This window comes from Silene latifolia, chromosome Y, assembly GCF_048544455.1.
Source record: "Silene latifolia isolate original U9 population chromosome Y, ASM4854445v1, whole genome shotgun sequence".
Taxonomy (NCBI): Eukaryota; Viridiplantae; Streptophyta; class Magnoliopsida; order Caryophyllales; family Caryophyllaceae; genus Silene; species Silene latifolia.
The window spans coordinates 81,082,746-81,106,554 of record NC_133538.1 but is presented as its reverse complement, the minus strand read 5'-3'; the positions used below and the strand labels follow the sequence as shown (position 1 = coordinate 81,106,554).

Below are 23,809 nucleotides of genomic sequence, written 5' to 3'. Positions count from 1 at the left end.
GGATGGCTTCTCCTAGATGCCTGTTTAAACTGGATTTACAAAAATCTTATGATTCAATTGAGTGGCATTTTGTGGACCAAATGTTGAATGCACTTGACTTCCCTAAGAAGTTTAGGCAGATGATAATGACTTGTGTTTCCTCTACATCCTACTCCCTCAGTCTAAATAGAGCTCAGTTTGGTTACTTTAAAGGGAGGAGGGGTCTGAGACAGGGGGATCCCATTTCTCCTCTTCTCTTTTGTATCTGCATGAAATATCTTACCAGAGTAATGGATTTTGCCACACACAAATGGTTTTTCAGATATCACCCTTTATGCAAAAGTCTGAAACTAACTCATTTATTGTTTGCTGATGACCTTCTAATGTTCCGTAAGGGTGATGCCAGATCAATCATGTTCCTGCTAAGGGCCCTATCTACTTTTTCTGCTACCTCTAGTTTACAAGTCAATGCAGCTAAATTAGAGGTAGTATTCAATGGGGTGCATGATACTTTGAAGCAGGATATCAACCAGATTTCAAGTTTCCAGGAAGGGGTGCTCCCATTTAAGTATTTTGGGATCCCAATTCAAGTTGGCAGGCTTACTAGGCAGGACTGCAACATACTGATTGAAAGAATTGTAGTTAAAGTGAGGGGGATTGGTGCAAGGAAACTAAGCTATGCTGCCAGACTTGTGCTCATCAACTCAGTCTTTAACACTTTACATAACTACTGGGCCTCTATTTTTTTGATCCCCAAAGGGGTTGTAAGGAGAATTGAGGCTATTTGCAGGAATTACTTCTGGAATGGGGATAATAAATATCACAAGAGTCCCCTTGTGGCCTGGGACAAAGTTTGTTGCAGTAAGAAGGAAGGAGGGTTAGATATTAAGGATGCTGGGGTGTGGAATATAGCTAATGTTGGCAAGCTAGTTAACTGGATCTACACTAAGGTAGACAGACTGTGGGTGCTTTAGATTGATCATGTCTACTTAAAAGGTGCAGATTGGCTTACTTATCAACCTCCTCCCGATTCCAATTGGAATTGGAGGAATATATGCAAAGTGAGGGATACACTGGCTGGTGGATACCAGGGTAGTCAGTGGATAGCTGGTACTAGGGGTTATGATTTCAATTGGAATTGGAGGAATATATGCAAAGTGAGAGATACACTGGCTGGTGGATATCAGAGTAGTCAGTGGATAGCAGGTACTAGGGGTTATACTATTGATTCTGGATATCACTGGATGCAGGGACCACACCTCCTGTCCAGTGGTATAAGGCTATATGGGATAACTGGAATGTTCCAAAATATTCTTTTATTGGTTGGCTAATTCAGGATGAGACACTGAATACTAGGGCAAAACTGTTCAAATGGGGTTTGTCTGCAGCTACTAGCTGTGTTTTGTGTGAACAGGGTGAGGAACCTCATGACCATCTATTTAAAGATTGTCTATATAGTGCCCAGATCTTAGCAGGGATTGAGCACTGGCTGCAACTGAGCTTGGATGGCAATGGCAACAACTCAAAGTTGCAGAAGAAGGTGTGCAGGATGGCTAAGCTAGCATGCTGGTATACTATTCGGCATGAAAGAAACTCCTGTCGACTTGAACTGAGGCTTAGGAGGCATGTGCAGCTTATCAAAGAGGTGAAGATGATGATGCATTCCAGAATACTGCAGAAAATGGAGAAGGTTTTATTACAGCGAGATAAAGCTTGGCATAATGGACTAGATATTCGAGTTTTAAAAGTATGTCCTATATAATATGTAATGAAAGTAATGGAAGATCTCAAAATGTACTCAACACTTTGTAATTTGTTAATATATTAATCAAAGCTCACATTTTACCCCAAAAAAAAAAAATTGGTCTGAATCAATATGACTCGCAAAATGTTTATTTTTATAAACAGACAATTATATCCCCAACGAATTGATAATAATAAAACCGAAAATGACCCCACCGTTCCGATCTGACCCGAATGCTTGAAATCCGAAATGACCTGACCCGAAATAACCTGGCCCAAACCAAACCTGACCCGACTTGAACCTGACCCAGTTGACCTGTTTGCCATGTTGGCTTGCAAGAATTTAATAGGACGATGTTTAAAAGATTTTTTTAGAGCGATTATTCACTTGTTTACCTTTTATATATCCTTTATGAGCGGTATTTTAATTAAAGGTAAACAAATAATTGGAAGAGATGGATTACCATTTTCATAAGTAGGATTTTGACTAAAATTATAGTTAATAATCATGTTAATTTAAATCAATTAATATTTTCTAACTTAGTGATGATAAATACTTAATATTATTTTCATATGAGCAATGACAGTTAATGTAGTTATAGATTTATTTTTTTTATTTTTTTACTGTTTTACGTAGCTACAATTCTAAATTTCCCGCTATGAAAATATCAATTTTTAAATCATGCAGGGCACATGTTATAGACTGCTTATACACAAAAAAAAATAGAGTGATTGTCTGATTGAATTTGTGTTGGGACTCTTAAACATCAAGGTAAAATAGAAAAAGAAAACGCCTGAAAATAGGTTATATATAATCGTACGTATGCATAACTCTAGTAAAGCACAAAGTTTTATATCTGATACTACTATCTAATAGAGATAAATTTTACTGTTCTCACTATTTTCATATCATCTTCCATGTCTTTTATATAAGATGCCTCTTTTTATTTTAAAATTTAATTTTAGGTAATTTGGTAAAACGACCACCCTATTTTATAAATAGTATATTAAAGGGTTGTTTGGTTGCCACTTAAAAAACATAGGCATTGAAAAATCCCATGATTTTGAAAAACATGGGTTGTTTGGTTGCCATAAATTTTGGAAAATGTAGGAATTAGAACTTCCTAGGAACTTCCAATGCCTACATGATGTAGGAAGATGCTTACCTACCCCCCTGGTCATTGGAAGTTCATGTGGAATTTAATTCCTACATGAGCAACCAAACACTTTTTCCGAAATTTACCCGAATTGGATGATGGAACTTAATTCCCATGAATTGTATTTTCCTAGGAAAATTAAGTTCCTTGATCAACCAAACAACCCCTAAATAAAATTAGTAAATTCCGATTTTAAATAGTAACTTACCTTCTTTGCAACTTAAATTGGAGAGAGTAGGTAAACAATTTCCTACATATTTGTAGGAATTGGATTTTATGGTTATTGCCCGTAAGTAGTCATTGTAAATATCTACCTTCTGTGTGTATAATACTTGAAATCATAATATCATTAGTTGTTTGGTTAACGTGCATGAAATACGGAGTACTTATTTTATGGGAAATAAACTCACTCATTTAATGACCTTATATTAGTTCTCTTATTAAGACCCTGTTCTTTTGGACTTAAAGTTGCTGAACTTAACTTAATTTTTCTGAACTTAACTTAATTTTGCTGAACTTAACTTATTTTTGCTGAACTTTTCTGAACTTAATTTTGCTGAAATTTTCTGAACTTAATTTTGCTGAACTTTTCTGAACTTAATTTTGTTGAACTTAATTTTGTTGAACTTAACTTATAATAGCTTAACTTTTCTGAATTAAACGAAACTTACTTAAATTAACTTAATTTAATTTCACTTAATACTACTACTATTACTACTAATAATAATAATTAAATAAAGAAATATAACTTAAAACACAAGTAAAGATAATCAAATACTTTATTTATATAAATTAATATGTTCGTACATATTACGTAATATATAAAAATAAAAAGTAAATCACATATTACTTTTTTTTTCTAATCATCTAGTTCCATATTATCATCTTCCTGTCACTTTCTTCAACTTCATTTGAGCTCACCCCGTCAAATCCATTGTCTCGCCAAATGTTTTTTACTATGTTATTTCGCACCTTGTACATAACTTTTTTCCGCTTCTTATCAAACACGCATGAATCTGTTGTCCCTAAAATGTTCTCATGTTGTATAACATGTATCCCAAAAGTGTGCATCCGTATAAAATTTTGAAGTGTAAAAGTAGAAACAATAATGAACATTTGATACTTAGGTGTCATTTGAGGCATAACTTTTAACACCTATTTTTTTTTTTTTCAATTGACCAAATGCCATTGTTTATACTTAGGTGATTAAAATTATGGAGTTTTGATGCCTTTGTGTGATTTTAATGGGTAGGTTAGGGGATATGTAAGAATTTGAGGTTGAAATAAATACCTTTTTTTTTTTTAAAAAAAATATAGAATAATAATTAATTTCGGACTGTTTATACAATTGATTTGAACGAAAATCGTATTTTTTTTTAAAACTCGTCAATATTATGAAACTTATAATTTTGCTTAACTTTTCTGAACTTAATTTTCTTTGAACTTTTCGAACATAATTTTTTGAACTTAATTTTCTTTGAACTTTTCTAAACTTAATTTTGCTGAACTTAACTTAACTTATAGGAACTGAACTTTTATGAACTTAACTTAATTTTGCTGAACTTAACTTAAAGAGAGTGACTTTAAGTCCAAAAGAACAGGGCCTTATACGGAGTTATCTTTTAGTACTCTTTGATTTTTGTATATCTTTTTTATAATTAAAGCAGCTTTGTCGATATTCATAAGTACAAATTGACAAAGCTTTTTGATGACCTCCGTAGATCAATAAAGCTCTCTCTTCCCTGTGCCGATCAACATCTTTTTCCTTCCGCTGTTTGATGGTTCCCTGTACTTGAGTACGTAAATTTATTCCCTTTTGTGTTGATACATATAACCTGTATGAGCGGACTCATTAGAGAATTATAAAAACAAATCAAAGACGATAAGAGTGAGATATAAAGCATGATATAACCATACGCCATTGATAAAATTGCATTAAACAAAATAGACATAAAAAATTACACGAATCTTAAATATGGAACACGTAACAAAGTCAAACCAAACAAATTCAAATAGCCGGATCCGCAGTACTCTGCAAAACAAAACATGGATCGTGAAACTTACAAAGCGTGAAAGCAAAGCAAAATCACAATGACAGCCAACAAAAGGTACCTAGACGAGCCGAGCCTCCCTCCCTGCCAGGTCACTACAAAGCGCCCTCCAACGGTTAGCCATCATCCACAGAGCCTGATGACTACCAGTCGACACCTATACAACAAAACAAGACCCTCAACCAAAAAAAAAAAAAAACACACACAACACAATTCAAAAAACAAAACCCGGACGGAAGATTTCAAACTAGCAACTCACCCTCAAAACTGTCAGCCTCCACTCTATACCGACATCGGTCACCTCAGGAACCGTAGGCTCTGGTAGAGGCAACTCCAACTCCTCACCACTTGGCCCCAAGTAGGTGGTCTGTGCCGTGAAAGTTGGGGGCTGGGTCCTCATGAGGGGGTCAACACCCTGCACAGGAAACCACATAAAAAAGACCGCCAATTCCCTTTACCAAAAACAAAAGCAACAAGCATGGGGTGATGAAGACGTACCTCAATCGGGTACCAATCAAGCCTCGACAAGAGGAAAGTCTCGTAAGACACCCCTAGCAATAACAACTCCTCACCTCCACGACTATGAAGGTGCTCAAAAGCCTCATCAGGCATCGACTCCTGGAATAGCACCCTAGGCGAGTCGACAGGCACCACGAAAGTCTCACTGAAGCACTGACGAGCCAAACGCTCCCCAAGGTACCAAACAGGATCGATCGCCGTCTCTAGGTACAAACGACAACTACGAGGCCGTAAGCGCCAACAAAGGCAGGCACTTCTATGTAGTTCTCCCAGGGCCTAGCAACGAACTGAATTCACAACAAGACTAGTCAACTAACCGGGGGCTTTCTAGCTACCTAGTCACCCTATTTCTACCAATTCTCGCAAAACAGAAAGGATAAGGAATAGAAACTCACATCGCCAAGCCGAATGACATTCATCTGCCGCCTGCACTCCAAGTAAGTCGACTTGGTGGACTTCTTCCGAGCCACCGTCCAGCCCCTCACTGCCGGGTAATCCCCGAGGCGCCTCACCCACCGTCTTCGGACGCAAGGCGAGCAGGTAAGAAAACAACCAAGCCTGCAATGTAAACCACAGCAACAGCAAAACAACCAACTTTCAAAACATCGAATGGCAACACCCACAAAAACAAAAAGCAAAAAAAAAAAAAAAAAGACACAAAAAGCACCCGTACCTCCAGGATGAGGCCGGGACCAACCAAAGCAGGAGCACTCCCCCCGTCCATCGTCTCTAGATGGACCGTGGTGTGCAGGTAGCGAGTGAACCGGGCCATAGCAGGCGTCACCCAGTCGTACTGACCCAAGGCGTCAAAGTCAGTAAGCAACGGAAGTACTTTGGTCGACAAGCGCTCACCTTGTCACCAAAGTACGTAGTACCCAGAAAGTACCACAACCACAACCGCGCCTCCTCCGCGTCAGCCTGAGCATTTGCCTCAGGACTCGCCAACGGTGCTGGAACGAACTCGGACATCCTCACCTTGAAGTGATATCTCACGTAAGAGTTCACCATCAAGAAAGAGGTAACATTAGTTGGCGGAGGTAAAACATTGCCGATCAAACTCATGATCACGGCAGAAGACACTCTCTCCGATGTCTCCAGAAACTCGACCTACGTCTCGCCACAAGGAAGACCCGACACCATGACAAAATCCTCTAAGGTGATGCCGATCTTCTCAAATTGCATGTGGAACGACGACGCATGTCCCATTAACGATCCAACATAGCACATATCAAACACAGGTTCGACCTAATCGAAGCCCCGTGAATCTTGCGCCAAGCAGCAACCAACGGGCCCATGGCCGACCTTTTTATCAACGCCCTCGAACCCGCTCGCAGGACGTCGTAGAAGCCCATGCAAGTCGAGAAACCTGGGAAAGTCCTCATGGTAGCAGCATCTTGAAATTGAAAATCAAACAGGATCAGAACGCCTATTCAGGCTTAAAACAACAAAAGTGACGAAACCGAGCAAAATAGCAAACTCACCAAGCCCTCGTGTGCTCGGTAAGAGATGTGGGTGTCAAGCTGCAGAAGCATCTGGCTACCGTCCCAGCCCTCGGCCCAAGCAGGCGCCGCACGCAGGTTCAGCCCTCGCTGAACCCAAACTCGCCTACTCTCAAACTCCCTGACAAAAGCGTCGTCCGCCTCTGTCTTACCGTCTCTTCGCACCGCGAGATTGCACGGTATGACGAGGACCCCTCTCAACAACCTACACGACTCCCTTAAGCTCCTGCCTGGAGACCCGAGGAGCTCTCTTCCTAGTGGTGAACCTCCTCTTAGAAGAACCAGCCGCGGACTCCGCCCAAGTCCCTCTAACACCAGCAACTACCCTAGGCTCCTCCCGAGCCTCTGCAACCCTCTCAACTCCAACAGCCTCAACAATAGGCTCCTCCTTAACAACGTCCTTCACAACCGCCTTGGGGGTAACTGGCCCTGACTGAGCCAAATATCCCAAGGTCCTCACAATGTCCTTCTCCAGCGTCCCTGACTCAGGACCAACAGACCTAGCAGACCCCGAACATTCACATGGAGCCAAAACAAAAACAACGTCAGTCGAAATTTCAGCATTATGACGGCACAAAATAGGCAAAAGCCAAAAATGGCCAAAACAAAAATCACCTGCAAATGCAAAACGAGAGCAAAACCAACAAGGGCAAACTCGCTTATACCCATCCAACAAAACATTTCACAAAAAACTCACAAAAACCTGACTCGCCCTTCTTTTCAAGTAAAAGACGAGTCAAGTCAACAATAAAGCAACCAAACCCCCCGCGCTAACGCGAGGCCCACAAAAACAAAAATATCCGCCCGTCCCGACCGGACACTTACAAAGCTCAAAAGGCAATTTTACGCCCAATCAAAAGCTAAAAAGGGCAAAAAATTCAAAAGCGGCCACGACTAAGCAACGTGACCCGAGCACATCCTAATGTGACTTAAACTGCGTCTAAGGAACATGTCAAAGCAAGACGGCTGAGTTTGAGCCCACACAGGTGTAACACCCTGATTATCCGACCAAGATAATTAGAGCATTACCATCTCGGTTTTCCGAGGTAGGGTTTCAAAACTCCAATCAAAGAACATTTTATTAATGTAATATTTATTGAATTACATAAACGTAAACAAATGAATAAATAAAATACAACTCGTGACATCTATACTCTTCTAGCCAACTAAACTCGTCTTGTGATATCATCAAGCTCGTCCCGTCTCCCGCGTACTATCCAAATAACCTAAACATAACCTGCTCCCCATATGACCAAAGGATATCATATGAATCGACACAGGCCACCCCAAAAGAGATAGGTGATAATGCACAGACACACAAACGTCAGTTTCAATAGATAAATAAAGTGTGACATGACTCGAGTGTGTGAACATACAACATGACTAAGATATGAATAACATGATATCCAACAACCGCCACCATGGTACCGAGACACGCCCAGACATACCGATAACCTCACTGGTACTGGGACACGCCCAAACATACCGTCAACCACACTGGTACCGGGACACGCCCAGACATACCGATAACCACAAACAGGTACGGGGTCACGCCCAGCCGTACCGGGTCCGGAAGCCAACCGGATCCCCTGCCAGACATCGTGTCTCAACCGCACGAGTCCCTCTGTACTGAAGTCATTAATGTGCACATCCCTCTTAGAGTGGGAAGCTCCAAGAGGCGACCCAAGTGGAAGACGGTCTCCCAACCGTCTCCCGTTTCCTCAACAACAGCTAACAGACACAACCGCATATTATCCAACACACATGACAAATACAATGATGTAAGATACCACACAACATGTCTATTACCGACTCATCCAATCATCTTATACGATATCATGTTATAATGCAAATGACTAATCAATGCCGACTCACTTAACCATATAAATATATTGAAATTGAGTAGGATTAACCTACCTCACAGCAAATCCGCATAAGCTATCCGTCACACAAGCTAGGCCCGTCTCGTAAAACCCTCTCACAAAACACATTTCCTAAAATACGATAATAATACAAATATGTATAAATATACTTATCTAATCATACAAATACGTATACAAATATGTATAAATATACTAATTCAATACGTATTCAAATACGTATAATTATACGAATCTAATTATACCAATACATATAATTATACGAATTAATACGTATACGATTAAATAACATGATTTAATTAAAATAAATAAAACCCGTCTTAATTATTCACTCAAAAACCCGACTTAAACAAAGAAATTTTGGTATATTTTCAAAACAACACTAGGAATTGTCTTCGAGAAATTTAGTGTTATTTTGTATATTTATGTTTTACGATATAATATGAAAGTAAGGCCTTTATAGTATATCATTTTATCAATATCCAACTGATAACATTCTCACTATATCTATACAATCTAATTAAAAGGGTACCTAAAACAACAAATAAATGTGACATGGCTTACGGCGTGGCAAATTAATGTAACGTGACAATTTTTGATTGTGACATGGCATTAATATAATACACTTAATTTGCTAAGAAAAAACAATCTCATGATAGCACTAAACTCTTTTAATTATGATATGTCTACATTAATTTTTATCTTCTATCTTTACATATTGTTTAATAATGTATTTATATTAGTAGAAGTTCAAGAGAATGGAAACCTAAAACTCATTAATCATATGTTCACATAATTAAAGAATTTTTATATTAATTTGAAAAATCTTATCTCATAAACTCATATAGTTACCTTACTCATTTTCATGGTTTGATATTAGAGAAGAGGAAGAGGAAGAGGCGTATCTAATCTTTAATATCCTAAACAATGCATATATAAATATACATGTTTTCTCCCTCTTATAACATCATATTCTCTTTGCCAATATTTTCATTGATTAATTTTTCTTTTATGAATATGTTTATATTTCCATATGCTAACTTAGGTCGACGAAGTTATATTTAACATTCAAAATGCTTTCATTTTAAATAGTGTTTATAATTCAAGCTATATATTTTTTGTATTAATTATGTATTTTAATTGGTGTATTATAGATATGAGATTTTTAGTTACTAATGTGTTTTGATTTTTAGGTTTGCTTGCGTCAAGAGTTTCGACCCTTGGAACTAAGCATCTGATCCATTTGGCTATCATTTAGGTTAATAATTTTGGTTTAATTAATTTTATTGTCACCAACAAATGCTAAATTTGTGAGTTTGTGCTAAGCAAAATGATAGGTATATTCTCATATTATAATCAATAAAGCATGAATTCATACATTCATGGTGAGGTCCTAATTACAATTCCATTGTAACAAAAGCGAAAGTGCATGTAAAGATTATTAAAGTATGATAACAAATAACTACATCAATTAAATGCATTTTATTATGTCAGTTATTAATTTAGTTGATGGTTTATACTGATCTTGTAACTCTTATTCCCTTATTCATGACTTTCAATCGTACACATCTGATCTATTAGAAGCTTATGGTTTCTTATTCCTTTTCATTGGGTTTCTAATACACACTTCATGTAAAATATTCAATTTTATAAACAGTGCCTTGACATTTAAGTTAAAGTATTTGTATTTTTATGAAGTTTTGAAACATAAATTGGTGATTAAATTTTCACCAGGGCCATATTTGTTTCAATTGTCTTTCTCATATTATGTCAATAGACAAACATTTGTAATGCATTTGAGTACTAAATTAGACCAGTACCGTACCTTATTCATTTTTGAAAATTTAACTCTTCCATGGTTAGTTTCTCTTTATTATATTATTATCCCAACTTAAATTCTCAGATTTTTAAATTCGTAATTGTTATAAATCTTCGATATTAAGGTTGTTGGCTGTAAGTAAAAAAAATAATGTCCATGAATATACAAAAAAAAATAATAATACAAGGGTCTCATGAATTATGAAAGCACAATTTTTAATTTCGTATTCATAAATTTTGACATAATTGTATAAAAAATTCTTCATGTAATCACCTTGTAATTAAGCATACCTTTCTTTTTCAATCTTTTCTATTCTCCACAAAACAGATGAATCTATGATTGAGATTCTCCAAAATTTAGAGGAAGTAACACTATTTATGACAATACAAACAACTGTTTAATTCTAACATAGATAGTAATTTGAACACGAGTTTAAAAAACTTGATAAAATAGTCATTTTTTATTGAGAAAAGAGGAATAAGAAAAAAAATATTTATTTTGAATATTCACTCCATGTATATCATTTAATCATCCAAGCAGTAACCAGAAAAATGAAAAACAGGTCCATGGTGTAAGACTCTTTCTCGACTTGAACATCATCTATATTCTTAATAAGTAGCAACAACTCACTCTTTCTGAAATGGTCATCTCCATCCATTCGAACCCGTGCATTAGGCACGGGTGTAAAAACTAGTAATACACAAAAACTCTAAAAGTTTGGTTTTTACTGGCCATTATCTGTAAGACTAAGTTTATCCACAGATTCGTCTTCAGGCTTCAGACTCTGCCACCTCAGCTTTCCACTAATTTTTCATTTTTCATTTTTCAGACTCAGACTCAGACACTCTCAGACTCACTGAAAAAATACACTTTATCCCCAGACTCCTTCCAAACTTTGCTACACCAAATTTCCACTTAAATTATTTTTACTTTTTATTTCATTATTTTAGTATCTACACTTATTTTATGACATATTTTTGACTTAAGTAAATTCCAAGCTACGTATACACTTAAAACAAAAAAAACTAAATTATAAGCTACGTATACACATAAAATAAAACTGAACTTAAAAAAAAAAACAGATTTTTTGTGGACATAACCAATTTCTTTTTATATTGCTTTGTTACTGTAACATTTCATTTGGTAGGTGTACTTGCTTGGTGAATGACATTTGTGTTAGGGTGGTAGTTAGACTATGGTGTCGGTATTGCGGAATGCATTATTGTGGAATGCATGACGATGGGGATAAGTTGAACATGATGATGGTTGTAATGCTTGAGAGTCGGTGTTGGATTAGTGGATTAGTAGTATTGGTGTTATGGAGCTTGTTAGGTAGTACTAAGGGTATGACGGTAGTGTGAGTCGCGTGTGAGGTTGACCTTGCTCGCTGAGTGGTGCTATGAGTTGTCGAGACCTCTTTTCGTGGTAGCGTTGCTTGGCATTGTGAGAGGACAATAAGGTCGGAGGTGTCTTGTGAGAGTCGGGTGTGAACTTGTTGGACGAAGTTCGTTTTAAGGAGGGAAGAGTGTAATACCCATAATTTTCTAGTTGTGCACTCGGCCGAGTACAGTGGAGTACTCGACTGAGTTGCACTCACTCGACCGTGGGGGCTTAAACCAAGCTACTGGTTATGTGTCACTTGACCGAGTGGCCGTGCACTCGGCCGAGTGCCTTCGTACACTCGACCGAGTGTACGGGTTCAGAGCTAGTGTTCGCATGGTGGGTATTGTGTTATTGGGCATTGATATATATACACCTCCTTTTCAGCTTCTTCATCATTTTGAAACCCTAAAAACACTCTCTACACTCTCTCAACCACCCAAAATCCTCTCAAACATACCTACATCCTTATCCGTTGAAGATTCACCTTATCTTGTGAGATTTTGTGCTCAAGCTCCATACTTTCTCATTTCCTTACCTTTGTAAGTTGTTATTCATCATTTTCTCTCCATATTATTGGTAGTAACTAACCCTCGATTTTTGAGAGTTTTGTCATATGGGGATTTAATTAGAATATTGGATAATTAGATGGTTTAATTAAGGGTTTATGAGTATTATATTGTTGTAAGACATGTGATAAGACGGGTTTTATATATGATAAGATAGTCGATTAAGTGATTTTAGAGGAGCTAAATGATGTATTTTATGCGGCATAGTGTTTTGGTATTTTTCTACCGAATTAGGTTAAGTAAGGTCAAAGTGGTCATATTTGTTGTATGTCGATTGTATTGTTTATGTTAATGCAAAATACGAAGAAGAGATGTAAATAAAGGTTGACATGAGAGATTTGGTGATGCGAAAAACCCAATGTGGGAAACGACCATGGGAAGGGACGATACCCTTCCAATGATTGCACTAGCTTTTAATATGAGAATGAGTACAAGGGAGATAATACGGCAATCTAGCTAGCACAAGGTGTGGTATTTTTATGATAGTTCTGGAGTCCTCTTCCTTCTCCATCTTCTTGGCTATTTATAGGGTGAAAACCCTACCCGAGTCCTATTCCTTGCACGACAAGGAATCTCGGTCCTACCATGCTTCTTTCCATAATCCGCTGCCTTGTATTCTATTCTCCCTGATCTCCCTAAATCTCCCTGGCTTCTTTTGTTCATGGGCCCTTTATGATTACTAAGTTACCCGGCCCAATTCACTGAATAAGTCTTGATAGACTTACTTATCCACTGGGCTAATATGCAGAATTTGGCCCAAACAGTTTGCCCTTAATTCCTTGTGAGACACGCCTTGAGATGTTGAATAAGGAATTACGAATTTTTAAAACTAGTGCCGTCTTTGCACAGCTTCCCAAACACTCATCATTGACCCTACTTCTCCCCTTATTTCCCTGACCCTATCTCTCCCTCTCTCTTTATAACTCTAACTACTTCACCTACTTCCCCTATTAACTCCAAAATTTAAAACCCTCACTCTCCCTCAAAACACTTCCTCTTCCTCTTGCTTTCCCGCCGGTCTTTCGTCATTTCTACCGCAGCTTCGCCTCACCAGGTACTCCTTTCTTTCTTTAATCCTCCTTTCTCTCCTTCTTCAATTATGGGTAAAACACGCCACACCGCCTCAACCTCTACTCCGGCCGACCTAAACCCAGATCCTACCTTTCCATCCCGCAATCTCTTTGTTCACCCCCATGACTGCAAATCCTCCCTGACCATCGCTGACATCCCCGTAATCAAAGAAAAGCTGGGGTTCGGCGACGGGGTTGATATCGCCATCCCCGAGTCCTTCCAAAAGGCGGATGCCATCCTTGCGGTATGGGTTTGCCTTTATGTTTACCCCTTCAGATACTGTCTTCGATTCCTCTTCTCTAAACTTATGCAAGATTTCCTTCGAATCAATAACTTCGCCATGGCCCAAATTTCTGCTAATATCTAGAGGGTTCTCCTCTATTCTTTGTCGGCCAGCCAGAATACGAGCAGCATCATCTACCTTGGTGAGCTGGCTCACATGTATGAGATCCGATCCCTGGGGAGGGGCCAGTTTTCCTTCCACGGCCATGGCCAGACTCCTTTTAAGCATGTGTCAAAGTCGAGGGATGAAAAATGGTTCAAGGAATTCTTCTACCTGAGGAAGGCCTCCATTCAGCCACCTGCCGATTATATTTTTAAAGACTGGATCATAACGTCGAGTAAGTAGCTCTCCTGGGGCCTGTTCTTGTCTTTCTAATGCTTACCGACTTACTTTTCATTTCTGTGCAGGCCTCCGCAACCTGACTCGTCTGGGTGACCCAGCGTCTGCCCGCAAGAAGCTGTTTTATATCTCTCCCTCCGACAGGAAGTTTCCTAATCTGCTACATGGCTTCTCGCCTGCCTCCTCTTCCAACCCCCAACAATCAGCTCACAGCGTGTCTTCTGGTATGCCACCTTACACTGACGTGCTAACTGTTTCACTTGATACCTCTGACGCCTGACGTCTTGCTGATTGCAGGTGCCAAAGTTGATCCTCTAGAGGCTATTCTTTAAAGTGCTAAGAGAAAGAGAGCTGCTGGGAGTCCCGACGTGCCCTCTGCTTCCAAGAGAAGTGCCCCTGCTGCTTCCTTTAAATCTCCTCCTACCCATTCAGGCATCGTTCATCCTGAGCCCCTGGAGGTCATCCCTCTGTCCCGTCATCCTCCTATCCCTCCAGCGACTCCTGCTGCCACTGCTAGCGGCGGTATCATTGCCCACTTTCCCGATGCTTTTGGGAATATAGACAAGGTGCCATACTGGCCTGAGATCGACCGGATCCTTTTCCCTTATCCGGTGGAAGTGTTTACGGAATTCTCTCCTGAGGAGATGGCGGAGAACGACGTGCATAATGCTTTTATGGTGTGTACTCCTCTTCTGCTGCCTATTCTGGAACTTTCCATGCCAAATCTGCTAACTCTTTTTTTTGTTAACAGGCTTTCCAGTCAGCCCTTTATAATAGGAAGATGATCAATGTGGTGCAAACCACTAGTCGGGCTACCAATGCTATGAATCAGGAGCCGTCTAGGACCATTGCTGACTTGGAGCAGCAGCGCTCTAACCTGAGGGAGCGTGTGGCGGAGCTGAAGGCTGAGCTGAGTGGAGCCAAGAAGAAGTTGAAGGAGAAAGCTGACCAGTTGGTACGCACTCAAGAGGTGTGCAACACCTTTTCTGATGCCCTTAAGCGCTCTGACGAAAAGATCAGTGAGCTGATCTCCCTCGCTACCAACATTGTTGCTTATGATACCTGGTGGGGCAAGATCAGCGGGATGCGTGCTGCGCTTGCTGAGCCTCCTTCCCTGCAGTCCATAGAGGAAGAAGAGAGGCAGCTGGAGACCCTCTACCCTGTTCAGCCTGACTTGAGCGTGCTGATGCCTGAGGTTGGCGAGGTGAACTCCCCTGCGTTGATGGGGCAGACAGCTGCTGAGAAAGCTGGTTGTTTTTAGGAGGCTGCTGTTGCTATGGAGGTTCAAGAGGCTGCTACCACTGAGGGCGTGCAAGCCGGTCCTGTACCTGAAACGGAGGGTCAGCAAGAGAAGGCAGGAGAGGTGCCTGAGAGGGAGGTCATTGACCTGGCCTCTAGTTAAAAGTTTTTCCTTTTAAGTCTCTTTTTTGGACTGGTAGTCTGGCCCTGTGTGGCGCAGATTTTTAAGAATTTTTAGACATTTTTTCTTTGTGTTTCCCGCCGTGGTGGCGGTTGTCTGAACTCAGGGCAATGCCTGCCTTAGTGGCGTTTTTGGCCGTATTTTGAAATGATTCTTGCCCAGTTTTGGCAAGTTTTATTCATATCGTAACTTGTTGATTTTATGTTCTTAGCTTAGGGAGCTATCGTGTCAGCCTACTGGCTGGTTTTAGTTGGTAGCGGTCGTGTCAACCTAGGAGGTTGATTTAGACCAGTCGTGTCGGCCTGAGAAGGCTAATTTAGAGTCAGCTAGCTGCCGTGTCAGTCCAATGACTGATTTAGGCATATGCCATATTTTGGGTGGAAGTGGCCGTGTCAACCTATGAGGCTGATTTAGACCAGTCGTGTCAGCCTGAGAAGGCCGATTTAGACTCAGCTAGCTGCCGTGTCACTCCAATGACCGATTTAGGCATATGCCGCATTCTGACTACTTAACCTTGTTCATGGCGCAAGGTGTGTTCATCATGTTTAAAGCCAACAGAGGCGTACCTTAGGCAAGTTTATCGTCATTCTAGGACCAATGGAACGTTGCAGGATTCTGGTAGCTCAGAGATCCCTACACTCCGTATGTTTGTACATGCATGCTGGGGCCCTCATTGTGTCATGTACTCGGTATTGAGAGCTACATTTGGGGGTGGTATACAGGGTAGCTGGGTGTGCTTTAAGCTGTCAGCCAGGCTCCCTTTCGTATGTTCCACAAGCCGCCTGGTGAGAGTGCTCTTATTGGAGAATTAGGTTAGGCATGTTAGAGTGTCATGTGCCTTGTCACCCCGCATTTGCAGTTGAAAGTCCTGCTAACAGCACTTTCAACGTACCGTAGATGTTAGAGTGCAGAGTAGTATTTTCAAAGAGGCCTAAAAACAGAAAATCCACCAGAGCGATGTGAAGTACCTGGCGCTATCTCATGGGGTGCCAGAACAATTGTGGTCCAAGGAAGCTATAGACCACACAGCTCCAATAGTAGTTTTTAAAGTTCAAAGAAATGTAAATAAAAAGAAATGAAATGGAACAAAGTTGGTAGTATGCCTACTACCGCTTTTTTTTCTTGGCGTTTTTGAATACAAAATTTTGTACACTAAATTCTACTTGTTATCAAAAGTGATGCCTCTTTAGGTGAAGTATGTTCCATGGTTTGTGTATGATTTGACCATCCATGGTCATCAATCTGTACACCCCAAGGCCAACAACGCCTTCAACCTGGTATGGTCCTTCCCATTTATAGGCGAATTTTCCTGCCTTGCGATTCTTGGTGTTTTGGAACACTTCGTGGAGAACCAGGTCTCCTACCTCTAGGAGCCTGACTTTTACGTTTTTGTTGTAGCTTTTGGCAAATGACTGTTTGTAGGCAGCCAGACGTATCTTTGCACTTGCTCGTAGCTCATCTATCGTATCTAGGCTCCTTATCATCTATGTATTGTTCAGTTCCCCTGTCATACATCCATACCTGTGGGTTGGAACTAGAACTTCTGATGGAATTACTGCTTCCGCGCCAAACACCAGGCTGAAGGGTGTCTGGCCTGTTGCAGTCTTTGTGTAGTTCTATCTGACCAAAGCACTAGTGGCAGCTCATCTGCCCACTTTCCTCCTAACTCCTGCAATATCCTTCTCAAGTTATCCATGATGATCTAATTGCTAGATTCAGCTTGGCCGTTCCATTTTGGAGTCTAGGGTGCTGACTTTTTCAGAGTGATGTTCCATCTGGCACAGTATCCTTCCGCGTTGTTTGAGATGAATTATGATCCGTTGTCACATATAATTTATGATGGGATACAAAACCTGCAGATGATATTACGTTTGATAAAAGAGATGACCTGTTTGTTTTTTACCTTTGTGAATGCTTCTGCTTCTATCCATTTTGAAAAATAGTCTGTCATTACTAGCATCCATAGTCTGTTCCTTGGGGCTCTAGGTAGAGGGCCCACGATGTCCATTCCCCATGTCATGAATGGCCAGGGGGAAATGATAGGATGCAAAGGTTCTGCTGGCTGGTGGATCATTGGCGCTGATCGCTGACATGCGTCACATTTCTGGGCATATTCTGCCGAGTCTGCCCTCATTGTGGGCCAGAAGTAGCCTTGTCCGAGGGCTTTGTTTGACAGACTCCTACCCCCATCATGGTTTCCACATTCATGACTGTGGAGGGCATGCAATACGGTCTGTGCTTCTTTTTTATCCAGGCATCGCTAGTAGGGTCCTGCCAGTGACTTTCTAAAAAGCACATTGTCAATTAGTATGAATCTGGAGGCTTTTATTTTGAAGCCCCTTACCTCCTTCTTGTCATCTGGCAGCTTGCCGTGCCTCAACCAATTCAGGTAAGGCGTTCGCCAGTCCCAGTCATCTGCCTGATCATCTGACTGGTCGCCTGACTGGCCAGCTGGCTAGCCATCTGCGTTTGATAGAACTGCTTCCGCATCCTGCTGATCTTCCAGTTCTCCTTTATCTACTTCTTCTAATTTTTGGATTGACGGCTCTAATACATGTGCGATGGGGATGTTAGCCAGCTCCGTTGGCTTGAAGGTTGCCTCCAGGGTTGCTAGGGCATCAGCCTCCACATTCTAGTCTCTGGGAACCGGCTTGAGCTTGCAATCTCTGAATTTATGTTTAAGCTCCTTTGCCACTTTTAGGTAGGCTATCATCTTTGAATCCATGGCTACATACTCATCATTCATATGGTTAACTATAAGTAAGGAGTCGCTGAATACCTGCAGGTTTCTGACTACTAACTCAAGAGCTAGCTGCATTCCTAATATTAAGGCTTCGTACTCTGTTCCGTTGTTAGTCGCCTTAAATTCACAACGCACTGCTTGTGCTATCAGGTCTCTATGTGGAGATCGCAAGATCAGTCCTACACCTGCCCCCCTTTGGTTGGAGGCTCCATCAATATGCATTTGCCAGACTTCTACCTCCTTGTTCCCTTTGAGGGTTGGGATTTCTTTGTCTGCCAGGTTTTGGATAGCTGGGCTGAAATCTGACACGAAATCTGCCAGTGCCTGTGACTTTATCGCCTTTCTTGGATCATACCTGATGTCGTACCCACTAAGGTGTACGGTCCATTTTGACATTCTGCCTGACAGCTCAGGCTTTCTTATTATAGATTTTAGTGGGTAATTGGTCGCAACATGTATGGTGTGGGACTCAAAGTAAGGGCGCAGTTTGTAAGACGCAATTACAAATGCTAGTACCAATTTTTCAAGAGATGTATACCTGATCTCTACAGGTAGCAGAGACTTGCTTACATAGTAGACTAGCTTTTACTCTTTGTCCGGCTCTCCGACTAGGACCGCGCTTACTGCTACCTCCGTGACAGCTAGATAAAGGAACAACGGTTCTCCCTGTTCTGGCTTCGATAGTAACGGCGGGGTGCTGAGGTAGTGTTTCAGCTCCCTGAATGCTTGCTCATGATCTGTGGTCCACTCGAATTTATGGCTCTTCCTTAGTATGTCGTAAAATAGCCCGCATTTGTCTGAGGATCTCGAGATGAACCTGCTCAAGGCTGCCACCTTGCCTGCTAGCCGTTGTACATCTTTTGGCTTTTCTGGTGACTCTAGCTGTAGTACTGCCTTAATTTGCTCAGTGCTAGCTTCTATTCCTCTTTGAGTTACGATGTAGCCCAAGAATTTCCCAGATGAAACTCCAAAGGTACATTTGGAAGGGTTCAGCTTCATTTTGTATTCTCTGAGCGTGCTGAAGGTTCCTGCCAGATGTTGCATATAATACTTGGCCTTATTTGATTTTACCACCATATCATCAATATATATCTCCATGGTTCTTCCTATCTGCACCTTAAACATCCGGTTGACCAGTCTTTGATACGTAGATCCCGCATTTTTCAGGCCGAAGGGCATGACATTGTAGCAGTATATCCCCCTCTCAGACATGAATGTTGTCTTCTCCTGATCTACCGGATCCATTTTGATTTGGTTGTAACCTCTCCAGGCGTCCAAGAATGTTAACAATTCATGTCTAGCTGTCGCATTCACCATTGCGTCAATGTGTGGCAGTGGGAAAGGATCCTTTGGGCATGCCTTGTTGAGGTCGGTGAAGTCCACACATACTCTCCATTTACCATTCTTTTTAGGCACTACTACCACGTTTGATAGCCATTCCGTATATTTTACTTCTCTTATCTTGCTTGCTGCTAGCAGGCTGTCTACTTCCTGGTTGATTACCTTATTTCTTTCAGCTGCGAACTTCCTTCATCTCTACTGGATGGGCTTGCATCTTGGGTCTAAGGTGAGTTTGTGTGTTATGATGGATGGATCTATTCCTATCATGTCATCATGGCACCATGCGAAATAGTCCATATTGGCCTGTAAGAATTTGATTAGGTGTTGCCTGAGATCTCTCGTGCATCCTGCCCCTATTAGTATATTTCTTTCTGGGTGTAGCTTGTCCAGATTGATCTGATCTAGCTCTTCAGCTGGAGGCTCAATGTACTCATGCTGGATATGCTGCTTCTGTAATTGCCATGCTGGAGGGCTAGCCGTGCATTTTAATGCCTTCTTGTAGCAGCCTCTAGCTTCTTCCTGGTCTCCTCATATTGTCTCTACTCCCCATGGTGTGGGGAACTTCACACACTGATGGTACGTTGAGGGGGCCGCCTTCATCAGATGCAACCATGGTCTTCCAAGAATAACATTGTTGGTAGATGGTCCATCTATTACCAAGTATCTTACTTGTTTGTTGACTCCTCCTGTATAGGTTAGAATCACGATCTCTCCTAGTGAGTTAGCTGTCTCTCCACTGAATCCTACCAGTGGGATGGTCTTCTTATGCAAGTCTTTCTCGCTGAACCCCATGTTTTCTATGGTTTTCAACATGATTAGGTTGACCGAGCTTCCAGTATCTACCATAACCTTCCTAACCGTGCAATTGGCCATTGACAGTGTTATGATAAGTGCATCATGATGTTCCTGGCTGTCATGTATATCCTCTTCGTCAAAGGCAACAATAGGCAGGTCGCTGTGGGAAACTTTGGAGGTAGTCTCTGGTCTGTCTCCCTTAGTTTCAGTAGCACGCCTCTTGACTGCCAAATATGTCAATCCGCTTAATTCTGAGCCGCCTGTTATCACGTTTATTATCTTGGTGCATGTAGGTGGTGCTGTGGGCTTTGCGGAGCCCACCTTATCCTGCTGCTTGCCCCTAAGTGGTAATAGGTGGCTCAGTACCCCCTGCTCGTACAGGCGCCTAATCTCCCTGCGTAGAGTGTAGCAATCTTCCGTGTTATGCCCAATGTCATGATGGAACTCACATTTTTTCTTGCTGTCTTTTCGCCATGATTGTCCTTCTACTAGTGGCCTAGGCCACCTTACCCCATCTCCCATCTCCCTGAGTGCTTTCAGGATCCCTCCGGCGCCAGTTGTGAATCCATATTCTGCGAGTGTGGGGAGTTGCTGAATCTCTTCTCTGTTGTCGATTCTGTTAACTCCCTTACCATATGGCCTATATCTCTCCTCCTTCTCTCCGGTGGATTATTTTCTACTCAACTTCTCCATGGCCGACGTGCTAGATACGCTTGGCGTACTTAGTATGCTGGCTCTTGCTAGGATGTCTTCTTCCAGTCTGATTGCAGCTGTTGCCTTTTCTTGCACCGCTTCAAAGCTATGACAAGGGTGCATAGTCAGCTGGTTGTATAGGTCTGACTCGTGGTGTAAGCCCCTTCTGAACGCTTCCACTGCCGTTGACATATCGCACTCCCGTACTGCCACCTTTTCATTATTTAATCTAGTGTTGTATTCCCCAATGGTCTCGTTGGTGCCTTGAACAATCCGGTATAAGTCGCCAGCATGCTTTTGTGGCTTCCGGCTGCTTGCTAATTGCTGAGTGAACGCATTCACCAAATCGGCAAACGTGGATATCGAGCTGTTAGGTAGACTTACGAGCCATCGGAGTGCTGGTCCCGATAGTATGGAACCGAACCCCTTACACATATAGGCTTCTTTTACATGTCCAACAGCCGTCACTGTCATCATCTTTTGTTTGTACTGGCTCACGTGATCAAAGGGATCTGTTGTGCCATCGAAGAGAGTCATGTTTGGGTTTGCGAATCCCTTTGGCATGGAGACAATAGATATTGAATCTACGAATGGCGAGTCAGCATAACTGTCAGGTGCTGCCTTCTCAAGTGGAGGTGGCATTCCTGGGACCTTACTCAGCATCTCCCTTAGTTCCAGATACTGCTTGTTGGTTAAACTTCATGAGTCTGGGTTGCGTCTGTTTGTTGTCTTCTGGTTCTAGATGCTGCTCCCAGGTCCGAACTCCAAAGGATTCTGATGCGGTGTGCTACCTAATGGGACCGATGTCACTAGCGTTCCCTCATGCCAGCTTACTTGCGGACTACCTGCGGATCCTGCACCTGGTGTTTGGTTAGTTATTACGAGGTTACTAACTAGGATGTTACCGGGCTGTATTTCTATGTGGCTGGCAGGCTGCCAGCTATCTGGTGTGAGGTATCCTAGTCCTCATGGGAATATCCTTTCTCTCGTTGGTACTGCTGTCAGATCGAATCTCGTTAGTAGCTCGGCTGGAATTTACCGAGGTCGACTCCTACTGCCTGATGCTCCCTGGGTGAGATCCATTACTGGAGCCTGGACCTCACCCTCTGTGCTTGCTGATGTGCTGGATTGTTGCCTCAGGACGTCGATCTGCGCCCAGAGTTCCCTATTCCTCCTTTTTGCCTTAGCTTCTGCCTTCCTTTGATCCTCTTGCATGCTTTCCATCACCTTCTGCAGATTTTCCATGCCACTAAGCAAGGGTTGTGTTGGACTTGGTGGTGGAGTGAGATACGAGCTTCCAGGTCCTTTGCCTGATTTGGAGTGTACCACCAGAGCAGGAGTCATGGGGGGCAAGGTTACTTTTGCCACGGGTGTGGCTTTTGAGGTGTGCCCGGGTGCTTGAGTTGGAGCCGTTGATGCTGGATTCTGGATAGGATTTGGTGGTATCAGCAGGTGAATGCTTCCTGACCCGGCTGATGATGTTTGTTTGTCCATTATGTATCTAAGTAACTAACGATGACGACCACAATGCCCCACAGTGGGCGCCAAACTGTTTTGGTATTTTTCTAACAAATTAGGTTAAGTAAGGTCAATGTGGTCTTATTCGTTGTATGTCGATTGCATTGTTTATGTTAATACAAAAAAAGAAGAAGATATGTAAATAAAGGTTGACACGAGAGATTTGGTGACGCGGAAAACCCAATGTGGAAACGACCGTGGGAAGGGACGGTACCCTTCCAATGATTGCACTAGCTTTTAATATGAGAATGAGTACAAGGGAGATAATACGGCAATCTAGCTAGCACAAGGTGTGGTAGGTTTATGATAGGTCTTGAGTCCCCTTCCTTCTCCATCTTCTTGGCTATTTATAGGGTGAAAACCCTACCCGAGTCCTATTCCTTGCACGACAAGGAATCTCAGTCCTACCATGCTTCTTTCCATAATCCGCTGCCTTGTATTCTATTCTCCCTGATCTACCTAAATCTCCCTGAGATCTCCCTGGATTCTTTTGTTCACGGGCCCTTTATGATTACTAAGTTACTCGGCCCAATTCACTGAATAAGTCTTGATGGACTTACTTATCCACTAGGCTAATATGCAGAATTTGGCCCAAACACATAGTATGTGTTTATGTTTAGCACTTGTTTTGTGCATATAATGTGTAATTGTATCAAGTTATCCTGAGTATGGATATTCAAGGTAGGAACCAAGTTTGGATCTTAGGTGTTTGATGAAGTCGGAGACCCGAGTTGAAAGCTAGATGCTTGTTTTGACAAGAAGAAGAAGATACCAGCGGCGAAAGAGACTAACCTAGCAAGCCAAGCAAGCGGCACAGGTGGGTAGCCAGGCGAGCCGCCATAGGAGTCCAGAATACTAGTTAAAGCAGCGTAGTAGCCAGGCTAGGGTGGCTAATCGCCTGGCGGGTTGCCATCAAGGCTGGCTGGTAACCATGTGATGAACGACAAAATTACCTTATTTCATAGCTTTGCTTTATTGCTTTAATATATATATAAGACTTATCTTTTATT

At 41.7% G+C, this 23,809-nt stretch overlaps 2 protein-coding genes across 2 annotated transcripts; both read right to left on the bottom strand.

Moving 5' to 3' along the window:
* Window positions 1-18,341: 18,341 nt before the first annotated feature.
* LOC141628385 (uncharacterized) lies at window positions 18,342-18,848 on the bottom strand. The gene has a single exon (XM_074441537.1). The coding sequence runs from the start codon at window positions 18,846-18,848 to the stop codon at window positions 18,342-18,344; it is 507 nt and encodes a 168-aa protein (XP_074297638.1).
* Window positions 18,849-21,257: 2,409 nt separating this feature from the next.
* On the bottom strand, window positions 21,258-21,923 carry LOC141628383 (uncharacterized). The gene has a single exon (XM_074441536.1). The coding sequence runs from the start codon at window positions 21,921-21,923 to the stop codon at window positions 21,258-21,260; it is 666 nt and encodes a 221-aa protein (XP_074297637.1).
* Window positions 21,924-23,809: the final 1,886 nt, after the last annotated feature.